This window comes from Salmo salar, chromosome ssa13 (assembly GCF_905237065.1).
Source record: "Salmo salar chromosome ssa13, Ssal_v3.1, whole genome shotgun sequence".
NCBI classification, from domain to species: Eukaryota; Metazoa; Chordata; class Actinopteri; order Salmoniformes; family Salmonidae; genus Salmo; species Salmo salar.
The window spans coordinates 105,303,602-105,315,525 of NC_059454.1; the positions used below are offsets into that span (position 1 = coordinate 105,303,602).

Here is an 11,924-nt window from a genome sequence, read left to right on the forward strand (position 1 = left end):
ATACTATCTATCTATCAGTTTATACTATCTATCAGTTTATACTATCTATCTATCAGTTTATACTATCTATCAGTTTATACTATCTATCTATCAGTTTATACTATCTATCAGTTTATACTATCTATCTATCAGTTTATACTATCTATCAGTTTATACTATCTATCTATCAGTTTATACTGTCTATCTATCAGTTTATACTGTCTATCTATCAGTTTTTACTATCTATCAGTTTATACTATCTATCAGTTTATACTATCTATCAGTTTATACTATCTATCTATCAGTTTATACTATCTATCCGTTTATACTATCTATCTATCAGTTTATACTATCTATCTATCAGTTTATACTATCTATCCATCAGTTTATACTATCTATCAGTTTATACTATCTATCTATCAGTTTATACTATCTATCAGTTTATACTATCTATCAGTTTATACTATCTATCAGTTTATTCTATCTATCTATCAGTTTATACTATCTATCTATCAGTTTATACTATCTATCAGTTTATACTATCTATCTATCAGTTTATCCTATCTATCAGTTTATACTATCTATCAGTTTATACTATCTATCAGTTTATACTATCTATCAGTTTTTACTATCTATCAGTTTATACTATCTATCTATCAGTTTATACTATCTATCAGTTTATACTATCTATCAGTTTATACTATCTATCCGTTTATACTATCTATCTATCAGTTTATACTATCTATCTATCAGTTTATACTATCTATCCATCAGTTTATACTATCTATCAGTTTATACTATCTATCTATCAGTTTATACTATCTATCAGTTTATACTATCTATCAGTTTATACTATCTATCTATCAGTTTATACTATCTATCAGTTTATACTATCTATCAGTTTATACTATCTATCTATCAGTTTATACTATCTATCAGTTTATACTATCTATCAGTTTATCCTATCTATCAGTTTATCCTATCTATCTGTTTATCCTATCTATCTATCAGTTTATACTATCTATCAGTTTATTCTATCTATCTATCAGTTTATACTATCTATCAGTTTATTCTATCTATCAGTTTATTCTATCTATCAGTTTATACTATCTATCAGTTTATACTATCTATCTATCCGTTTATACTATCTATCCGTTTATACTATCTATCAGTTTATGCTATCTATCAGTTTATCCTATCTATCAGTTTATCCTATCTATCAGTTTATACTATCTATCAGTTTATACTATCTATCAGTTTATACTATCTATCAGTTTATCCTATCTATCAGTTTATACTATCTATCTATCAGTTTATACTATCTATCTATCAGTTTATACTATCTATCTATCAGTTTATACTATCTATCTATCAGTTTATACTATCTATCTATCAGTTTATACTATCTATCTATCAGTTTATACTATCTATCTATCAGTTTATACTATCTATCAGTTTATACTATCTATCTATCAGTTTATACTATCTATCAGTTTATACTATCTATCAGTTTATACTATCTATCAGTTTATACTATCTATCTATCAGTTTATACTATCTATCTATCAGTTTATACTATCTATCAGTTTATACTATCTATCTATCAGTTTATACTATCTATCAGTTTATACTATCTATCTATCAGTTTATACTATCTATCAGTTTATACTATCTATCTATCAGTTTATACTATCTATCAGTTTATACTATCTATCTATCAGTTTATACTGTCTATCTATCAGTTTATACTGTCTATCTATCAGTTTTTACTATCTATCAGTTTATACTATCTATCAGTTTATACTATCTATCTATCAGTTTATACTATCTATCAGTTTATACTATCTATCTATCAGTTTATACTATCTATCCGTTTATACTATCTATCTATCAGTTTATACTATCTATCTATCAGTTTATACTATCTATCCATCAGTTTATACTATCTATCAGTTTATACTATCTATCTATCAGTTTATACTATCTATCAGTTTATACTATCTATCAGTTTATACTATCTATCAGTTTATTCTATCTATCTATCAGTTTATACTATCTATCTATCAGTTTATACTATCTATCAGTTTATACTATCTATCTATCAGTTTATCCTATCTATCAGTTTATACTATCTATCAGTTTATACTATCTATCAGTTTATACTATCTATCGATCAGTTTATACTATCTATCAGTTTATACTATCTATCTATCAGTTTATACTATCTATCAGTTTATACTATCTATCTATCAGTTTATACTATCTATCAGTTTATACTATCTATCAGTTTATACTGTCTATCTATCAGTTTATACTATCTATCAGTTTATACTATCTATCTATCAGTTTATCCTATCTATCAGTTTATACTATCTATCAGTTTATACTATCTATCAGTTTATACTATCTATCAGTTTATACTATCTATCTATCCGTTTATACTATCTATCCGTTTATACTATCTATCAGTTTATGCTATCTATCAGTTTATCCTATCTATCAGTTTATCCTATCTATCAGTTTATACTATCTATCAGTTTATCCTATCTATCAGTTTATCCTATCTATCTATCAGTTTATTCTATCTATCTATCAGTTTAAACTATCGATCTATCAGTTTATCCTATCTATCTATCAGTTTATTCTATCTATCTATCAGTTTAAACTATCGATCTATCAGTTTATACTATCGATCTATCAGTTTATACTATCTATCAGTTTATACTATCTATCAGTTTATACTATCTATCTATCAGTTTATACTATCTATCTATCAGTTTATACTATCTATCAGTTTATACTATCTATCAGTTTATACTATCTATCTATCAGTTTATACTATCTATCAGTTTATCCTATCTATCAGTTTATCCTATCTATCTGTTTATCCTATCTATCTATCAGTTTATACTATCTATCAGTTTATTCTATCTATCTATCAGTTTATACTATCTATCAGTTTATTCTATCTATCAGTTTATTCTATCTATCAGTTTATACTATCTATCAGTTTATACTATCTATCAGTTTATACTATCTATCGATCAGTTTATACTATCTATCAGTTTATACTATCTATCAGTTTATACTATCTATCTATCAGTTTATACTATATATCAGTTTATACTATCTATCTATCAGTTTATACTATCTATCAGTTTATACTATCTATCAGTTTATACTATCTACCAGTTTATACTATCTATCTATCTATCAGTTTATACTATCTATCCGTTTATACTATCTATCAGTTTATACTATCTATCAGTTTATACTATTTATCTATCAGTTTATACTATCTATCAGTTTATACTATCTATCTATCAGTTTATACTATCTATCTATCAGTTTATACTATCTATCTATCAGTTTATACTATCTATCAGTTTATACTATCTATCAGTTTATACTATCTATCTATCAGTTTATACTATCTATCTATCAGTTTATACTATCTATCACTTTATACTATCTATCAGTTTTTACTATCTATCTATCAGTTTATACTATCTATCTATCAGTTTATACTATCTATCTATCAGTTTATACTATCTATCTTTCAGTTTATACTATCTATCTATCGTTTATACTATCTATCAGTTTATACTATCTATCAGTTTATACGATCTATCAGTTTATACTATCTATCAGTTTATACTATCTATCTATCAGTTTATACTATCTATCTATCAGTTTATACTATCTATCTATCTATCAGTTTATACTATCTATCTATCAGTTTATTCTATCTATCTATCTATCTATCTATCTATCTATCTATCTATCTATCTATCTATCTATCTATCTATCTATCTATCTATCTATCTATCTATCTATCTATCTATCTATCTATCTATCTATCTATCTATCTATCTATCTATCAGTTTATACTATCTATCTATCAGTTTATACTATCTATCAGTTTATACTATCTATCTATCAGTTTATACTATCTATCTATCAGTTTATACTATCTATCTATCAGTTTATACTATCTATCAGTTTATACTATCTATCAGTTTATACTATCTATCTATCAGCTTATACTTTCTATCAGCTTATTCTATCTATCAATTTATCCTATCTATCAATTTATCCTATCTATCAATTTATCCTATCTATCCGCTTTTCCTATCTATCAGTTTATTCTACCTATCAGCTTAACCTATCTATCAGCTTATCATGTATATTAGTTTATCCTATCTATCATCTTATCATGTATATTAGTTTATCCTATCTATCATCTTATCATGTCTATTATGCTTATCCTATCTATCATCTTATCATGTCTATTAGCTTATCCTATCTATCAGCTTATCAGGTCTATTAGCTTATCCTATCTATCATCTTATCATGTCTATTAGCTTATCCTACCTATAAGCTTATCATGTATATTAGTTTATCCTACTTATCAGCTTATCATGTCTATTAGCTTATCCTGTCTATCATCTTATCATGTATATTAGTTTATCCTATCTATCATCTTATCATGTCTATTAGATTATCCTATCTATCAGCTTATCATGTCTATTAGCTTATCCTATCTTTTCAGACCAATGTGCCAGATGTGTATGCTAGCCTAGGCCTTGCTCCAGCAGGTGATTCTGTATCTGGGCTAAATCGTGGTGCCTTGGCCCTGACAGCACCTCTCTGCTCCACACTGAGAAGGGCTGCTTCCCAAAGGCACCCTATTCCCTATATCGGCCCTGGTCAAAAGTAGTGTACTATGTTGGGAATAGGGTGCCATTTGAGATAAAATGAGAGGAGGCAGGAAGCAGAATCCAGGCCAGTCATTTCCCCTCGGCTCTCTGCTTCCTCCATCCACGGCCCATCCACCACAATGAACTGAAGGATTCCTATTGGCCGAAGACAAACCATAAATCAACCCTTCCAAAGTAATAGATGTTGATCAGCACCACTTCCAGATATCAATTGTTTTTCAACCCATGGCCAATGAGGGGGAGAGGGAGAAATGGAGGAGAGGGAGGGGGGTGGTTTAGGTACTCTGTGAGTGTGACTTGCCCAGCATGAAGGCTATGTTGGCAGGATGTTCTGTGGATGTTCAGTGATGTATCCCAGCATGAAGGCTATGTTGGCAGGATGTTCTGTGGATGTTCAGTGATGTATCCCAGCATGAAGGCTATGTTGGCAGGATGTTCTGTGGATGTTCAGTGATGTATCCCAGCATGAAGGCTATGTTGGCAGGATGTTCTGTGGAGGTTCAGTGATGTATCCCAGCATCAAGGCTATGTTGGCAGGATGTTCTGTGGATGTTCAGTGATGTATCCCAGCATCAAGGCTATGTTGGCAGGATGTTCTGTGGAGGTTCAGTGATGTATCCCAGCATCAAGGCTATGTTGGCAGGATGTTCTGTGGAGGTTCAGTGATGTATCCCAGCATCAAGGCTATGTTGGCAGGATGTTCTGTGGAGGTTCAGTGATGCATCAAAGAGAAAGAGCCTCCTGTCTCTCTGTGCCGGAAATCTTCCACAAGCCTGCGGTAATTCCCACCTCCTGCCTTCTGTCTCCCTCTCTCCGTGTCTTCCCCTTCTTCCTTTCTCTCCCCTGCAGAATGACTCGTGGGGTAAGCAGTACTCGTACGCACTCTTCAAGGCCATGAGTCACATGCTGTGTATCGGGTACGGCGCCCGGGCTCCCGTCAGCATGTCCGACCTGTGGATCACCATGCTCAGTATGATCGTGGGCGCCACCTGCTATGCCATGTTCGTGGGTCACGCCACCGCTCTCATCCAATCACTGGACTCCTCCCGCAGGCAGTACCAAGAGAAGGTACGTAGTTCAGACTGTTATGTAACGTAATACAATTATATAATGTCATGTTTTTTATTATTATCCTTATGTTTTAATTATCAATCTACTCAATATTTTGGTACACCTGTTTTGGTTTAACATGTTGTGTTATTCTCATTTTTCTCATAAGATAAGTGGAGTGTTATTTTCAAAGCTTTTATATTTTATCTAAACGGATAATGCTTATTTCTCCCAGGTAGATTAGGCCTCTGCTATCTAGGCCTGTGTTTTAGGGGTTGTGTAAAGCACTCACAAATTATAATATCCCCCCCCCCGCTCACTGGCTCTGAAAGAGGATTTCCAAAAGCCCCTGGGGTGAAGAGGTTCCCAGACAGACCAACATGTTTGGGATGTTCTGGATCGACGTGCACTATGACTGTATCCTATATGGCACCTTATTTTCTACATAATGCATCTCTGGTCTAAAGTTGGGTTTAGGGTGCCATTTGGGATGCACCTCCATCACTGTTTGGGTGCTTTTAGGGAACACTTTGAGGGGAGGTTCTGTAATCTAGATCAGCCCCTGGATATTGTCGGGAACTGGAACACAGTGTCGTACACGTGAATCCAGAGCATCCCTAACATGCTCAATGGGTGACATGTCTGGTGAGTTGAATGGGTGACATGTCTGGTGAGTTGAATGAATTCAGTTGTACCACTGACAAGGTAGCCTTTCCCACTCTATGACTGTAGCCATCATAACCTGTACTGATTCTGACCCTTGGGTAGATCTTCTCACCATAGGTAAAGAAACAAAGTCATGAACTGTAGGCTTACCTCGATTCTATTCCATCACTTCCCTTATCTTCGCTACCTTATTGTTTATCTGGTTTGTAGTTTATGTTATTATATTATAAATCCTACAGACATTTTCATTCTGATCAATAACCAATTGATCAGTTGACTAATAGGTTTGGTATGGGTTTTTCCACCATAAATTACACAGGTGAACATTTTTCATTTTCAACCGTAAAATATTGTCAGGAATTTGTAAATGCATCAATTTGCTGAAACGTAGTTTGATTGGACTTTGATGAAAAATGAAAGATCTAATGAGCTGCCCCATACACTCAAGCTGGATTGAACACACACACACACACACACACACACACACACACACACACACGCACACGCACACGCACACGCACACACACACACACACACCCATCAATTACCCTGTCCAGGTTAGCCTGCCTGCCTGCCTGCCTGCCTGACTACTGTTCATTATCACTTGAAGACACCTCGTTGCTAGTCAGAGCAGAGTCACCTTGGACGTGACAATGACGAGGCAAAGACAAATTGACAAAGCAGTTTTTTTTAATTTACATTCGCCTCCTAAAAGCATCAGCCGTTATCGTTTGTTGAAATATGATGTCAGTCTGACCTTGCTAGATTACAAATCCCATGGTCAATAACAGATAGACAAGTTATTAAAGACACACACACACACACACACACACACACACACACACACACACACACACACACACACACACACACACACAAACAATTACCCTGTCCAGGTTAGCCTGTCTGCGTGACTGCTGCAGTCTTATCACCTGAGGACACCTCGTTGCTAGGCAGAGCAGAGTCAAATAGACAAGGCAGAAAAGACATTGGTTTCATCCCAAATGGTATCCATATAGTAAACTTATTTTGACCAGGTTCCATAGGGCTGTATAGGGAATAGCGTGCCAAATCTACTTAGTGCTGGGCCATATAGCCTAACAATCATATCTCGATTCACAATATATATATATATATATATATAGAGAGAGAGAGATTTTGTTACACAATTAAAGGTCATATACACTGCATTTCAAACAGTCAGCAATAATCTAATGAATTCAGGGCTTGTGAAGTTATACCGAGGCTAAATATAAGCCTTCCCCAACCATAACACCCACTAATAATTTAATCAAAATAGTTTAAACTGCTTTTTTTTGCAATAATCACTGACCTGGCTTTCAAAGAACCACGCACCACACCAGAGGCTAGGTGTCAGGGGGAGGGGCTAGGTGTCAGGGGGAGGGGCTAGTTGTCAGGAGGAGAGCCGTGGTTTCAGGGAAGGGCTTGGTGTCAGGGGGAGGGGCTATGTGTCAGGGGGAGGGGATATGTGTCAGGGGGAGGGGCTATGTATCAGGGGGAGGGGCTATGTGTCAGGGGAGGGGCTATGTGTCAGGGGGAGGAGCTAGGTGTCAGGGGGAGAGCCTTGGTTTCAGGGGGAGGGGCTAGGTGTCAGGGGGAGGGGCTAGTTGTCAGGAGGAGAGCCTTGGTTTCAGGGAAGGGCTTGGTGTCAGGGGGAGGGGCTATGTGTCAGGGGGAGGGGCTATGTGTCAGGGGGAGGGGCTATTTGTCAGGGGGAGGGGCTAGGTGTCAGGGTGAGAGCCTTGGTTTCAGGGGGAGGGGCTAGGTGTCAGGGGGAGGGGCTAGTTGTCAGGAGGAGAGCCTTGGTTTCAGGGGGAGGGGCTTGGTGTCAGGGGAGGGGCTAGTTGTCAGGAGGAGAGCCTTGGTTTCAGGGGGAGGGGCTAGTTGTCAGGAGGAGAGCCTTGGTTTCAGGGAAGGGCTTGGTGTCAGGGGAGGGGCTATGTGTCAGGGGGAGGGGCTTGGTGTCAGGGGGAGGGGCTATGTGTCAGGGGGGAGGGCTATGTGTCATATATATATATATATGAGAGAGAGAGAGAGGAGGAGGGGCTAGGTGTCAGGGGGAGGGGCTAGTTGTCAGGAGGAGAGCCTTGGTTTCAGGGAAGGGCTTGGTGTCAGGGGGAGGGGCTATGTGTCAGGGGGAGGGGCTATGTGTCAGGGGAGGGGCTATTTGTCAGGGGAGGGGCTAGGTGTCAGGGTGAGAGCCTTGGTTTCAGGGGGAGGGGCTAGGTGTCAGGGGGAGGGGCTAGTTGTCAGGAGGAGAGCCTTGGTTTCAGGGGTGGGGCTAGTTGTCAGGAGGAGAGCCTTGGTTTCAGGGGAGGGGCTAGTTGTCAGGGGAGGGGCTTGGTGTCAGGGGGAGGGGCTAGTTGTCAGGAGGAGAGCCTTGGTTTCAGGGGGAGGGGCTAGTTGTCAGGAGGAGAGCCTTGGTTTCAAGGGGAGGGGCTTGGTGTCAGGGGGAGGGGCTATGTGTCAGGGGGAGGGGCTATGTGTCGGGGGAGGGGCTAGGTGTCCGGGGGAGGGGCTAGGTGTCAGGGGGAGGGGCTAGGTGTCAGGGGGAGGGGCACACAACACAGATGGAGAAAAGGAGACGAGACCAAAAAGACATGAACGCTCATAAAAAAAGAATAATCAAAACTTGATTCTTGTGATACAGGCCGACCGTAGGAAATGTTCATATACAACACAGAATATATCACTTCCATTGTACATAGAACAGATCTAACCATGTGAAGATCACACAATGACGATCACTAGCTAGCTGTATAATATCAGTTGAATCAGCTGGATAATCCTGAATCTTATCCTGTGAAAGATTTTATTATTTTGCACTCTAAGAACATTATTAATGATCTAGAATAGCCACACCGGTCGGTCTCACAGCCACACCGGTCGGTCTCACAGCCACACCGGTCGGTCTCACAGCCACAGCCCTGCTTAGATCAGAGATCACAGAGCCACTGTCTCAAGGGCTTTTCACACTAATGAGCCAAACTGAGCCAAGCCAAACCAAGCAGTAAGGAGCTCTCCTGGTTACACATCCACCATAGTTCCTGTAACCGTACTGGAAAGGACAATGTGAAAGAATCTATCAGAGCTAGCACAGTTTGGTCTGGGCCGGGGCAATGGTTTGAACAGGGTACCAGTGTCGGAAGGCACAGAGATGCATGGGCCATCTGATAAAATAGAACAGCCCTGCCCAGGACCTTCTGGGCCGACTAATACCGGTTCACCTCTCTAACCTCCGGGCTTCCTACCACCCTACATTCAGCAAACAGCATGATAGTGTGATTTGATTTGACCATTTCAAGTACATACAAATATTACTCCTGGCAACAGATACCCAAAAAGACTTGTTCCATTGTGGTCGTCCAATGTGAGCCGCCATAGGAATGGTGGGAATGCACAGCCATCTACGGGCCAGTATGAACTGATAATGCTGCTTCTGACAGCATGGTACTGTAGTATGATAGCCTTGTGTGGATTTGCTGCATCACTGTGCAGAGAAGGAGAACAGCAGAAGAAATGGCTATGGAAGGTTTCACCCTCTGGCCATTTACTCCTCTGCCTGCAGTGCCGCAGCTGGGGGTTGAAGTAGGGAGGTGTGGGCCTGTACTGAAATGCCCTGATGCTGGGAAACTCTACATGGCCCTGGCCCTGACAGCGGAAGGAATACGATGCAGCTGAAACACAGTCGTTTCAGAAGACATTTCAGATGCATACTGTACATAGAACCGGACTTTACTATATTACAACATCCCAGATGTGATAATACTCATTTATCCATAGATAGATGTAAAATATAATAATCAATTTCATGCTGTGCACCTAACCTCTTATGAAATGCTGTGTTGTCTGTAATGGAACATTCCGTCTCTGTCCAGAAGGATATAATCAGTAATTGTATTGTCCATACCTGATTCTCTGTAAAATAATATAGCTAACTTAATGTTTTTGTTTATTAGGGTTCATTGCAGCATACAGTAAATATCATTTTAATGAGGACTATACCTGTAAATATGTATAGAGAATCAAATGCAACTTTATAAATATTATTAACATTACAAATGTTGACTCTCAAACAATTTCTCCAGCTTTTATTGTCTCTTAAGATACTTCCAGGATCATTAAGTTTGCAACAGCCATACATTCTTCTGCTGAAATGATGGTTTCTAGAAGGGCTGAGAACACGGCAGCATCTTGATGGTGAAAAGGGTATATTTACCTATTTACCTCAGAGAACATTGGGTATTCACAGGAGCACAGAACGTATTAACGTTACAAAAACGTTCTGAGAATGTATTAATGTTCCTGAGAACCAGGAATGGATTAAGCTTCTTGCTCTGTCCTGAATTACATTATGTACCTTGCATATAATGAGCAAGGCAAGAGTACATGCTGTCTTTCTTTCAGCAGCGAGCACAAAGCATATTCATTCCTATGTTGGGAATGTGACTCGTCATGTTGATGCATTGCAGATTTGAAATGATTCACAGTAAACATGCATAGAGGCCTCATAAACAGTAACACATTGTTTTTGAAGGCTACCTACATAACGATGTCATGAACACATTTATAAACAAGATAGATTATTCATAAATGACTATGACATGAGTCAGATGGAATACTTCTCTAACCAGACGTGACCAAACCACACCTCAACATGTCTCACACGCAGTCACAGAGAGTCCCGTTCTAAACATGTCAGATACTCTCAGACTTGACTGTGTACCTAGAATAAATCGATTCCCCTCAAAACAAAACCTGGTCCCTCATCTCGCCGCGGCTGTGGAGAATCAATGTGAAACCACCGTGTGACGGGACGTGGCTTTTCTCCTTTTAACATAGTTACAGTTTTTTATTTGAGCACATAATCTGCGTCGTGATGTTACTGTGTATGCTGCTTCCTGAGGCTACCGTTAGTTTCTGTTCACGCCTCATGCTGACACCCTTACCTGAGGTTGTGTGTGTGTGTGTGTGTGTGTGTCAGAGCAGAGCAGCTATCGCCTGATCTAAATAGATGAGCTGCTGAAGGATCTCTCTCTCTCTCTCTCTCTCTCTCTCTCTCTCTCTGTCGGTCTGCGCTCTCTCTAACTCCCAATGGACAATGCCCCAATCTCTATTTGCATACATCATTGGCCTAATAGAGGACCGTTGTGTCGGTGTGTGATGTTAATTTGGCCAGGAGTCAATACCTACAAGTCTGTGGTACCTTGACTTTTACAGCCGTGTGTAATTATAGCACCGATGCTTTGATTAGGCCATTTACTTTCTCAGACTACGTTTTTCCATGACATCGGACTATTGGAGTGAATTGGAAAATGGAAAGAGTCCTGTCTAGTCTGTGTCAGTCCATGCATATATGATGAAAGCTAAAGTGTAGCATTGCAGTTTATCTGCAGGAGAGCAGGTTTCTCCTACCTGGTCTAGGATTTATCTCAAAATGCTACCCTATTCCCTATATAGTGCACTACTATTGACCAGAGTCTCCCT

The 11,924-nt window shown here is 38.5% G+C and overlaps 1 protein-coding gene across 1 annotated transcript in view; it reads left to right on the plus strand.

The window, feature by feature from the left end:
• The window catches only part of hcn1 (hyperpolarization activated cyclic nucleotide-gated potassium channel 1), a 173,524-nt gene that overhangs the window by 126,525 nt on the left and 35,075 nt on the right, over positions 1 to 11,924 (plus strand). Inside the window, exon 4 of the mRNA XM_014138939.2 lies at positions 5,550 to 5,768. Coding sequence (XP_013994414.2) covers positions 5,550 to 5,768 — 219 coding nt within the window. The remainder of the gene's footprint in view (positions 1 to 5,549; positions 5,769 to 11,924) is intronic.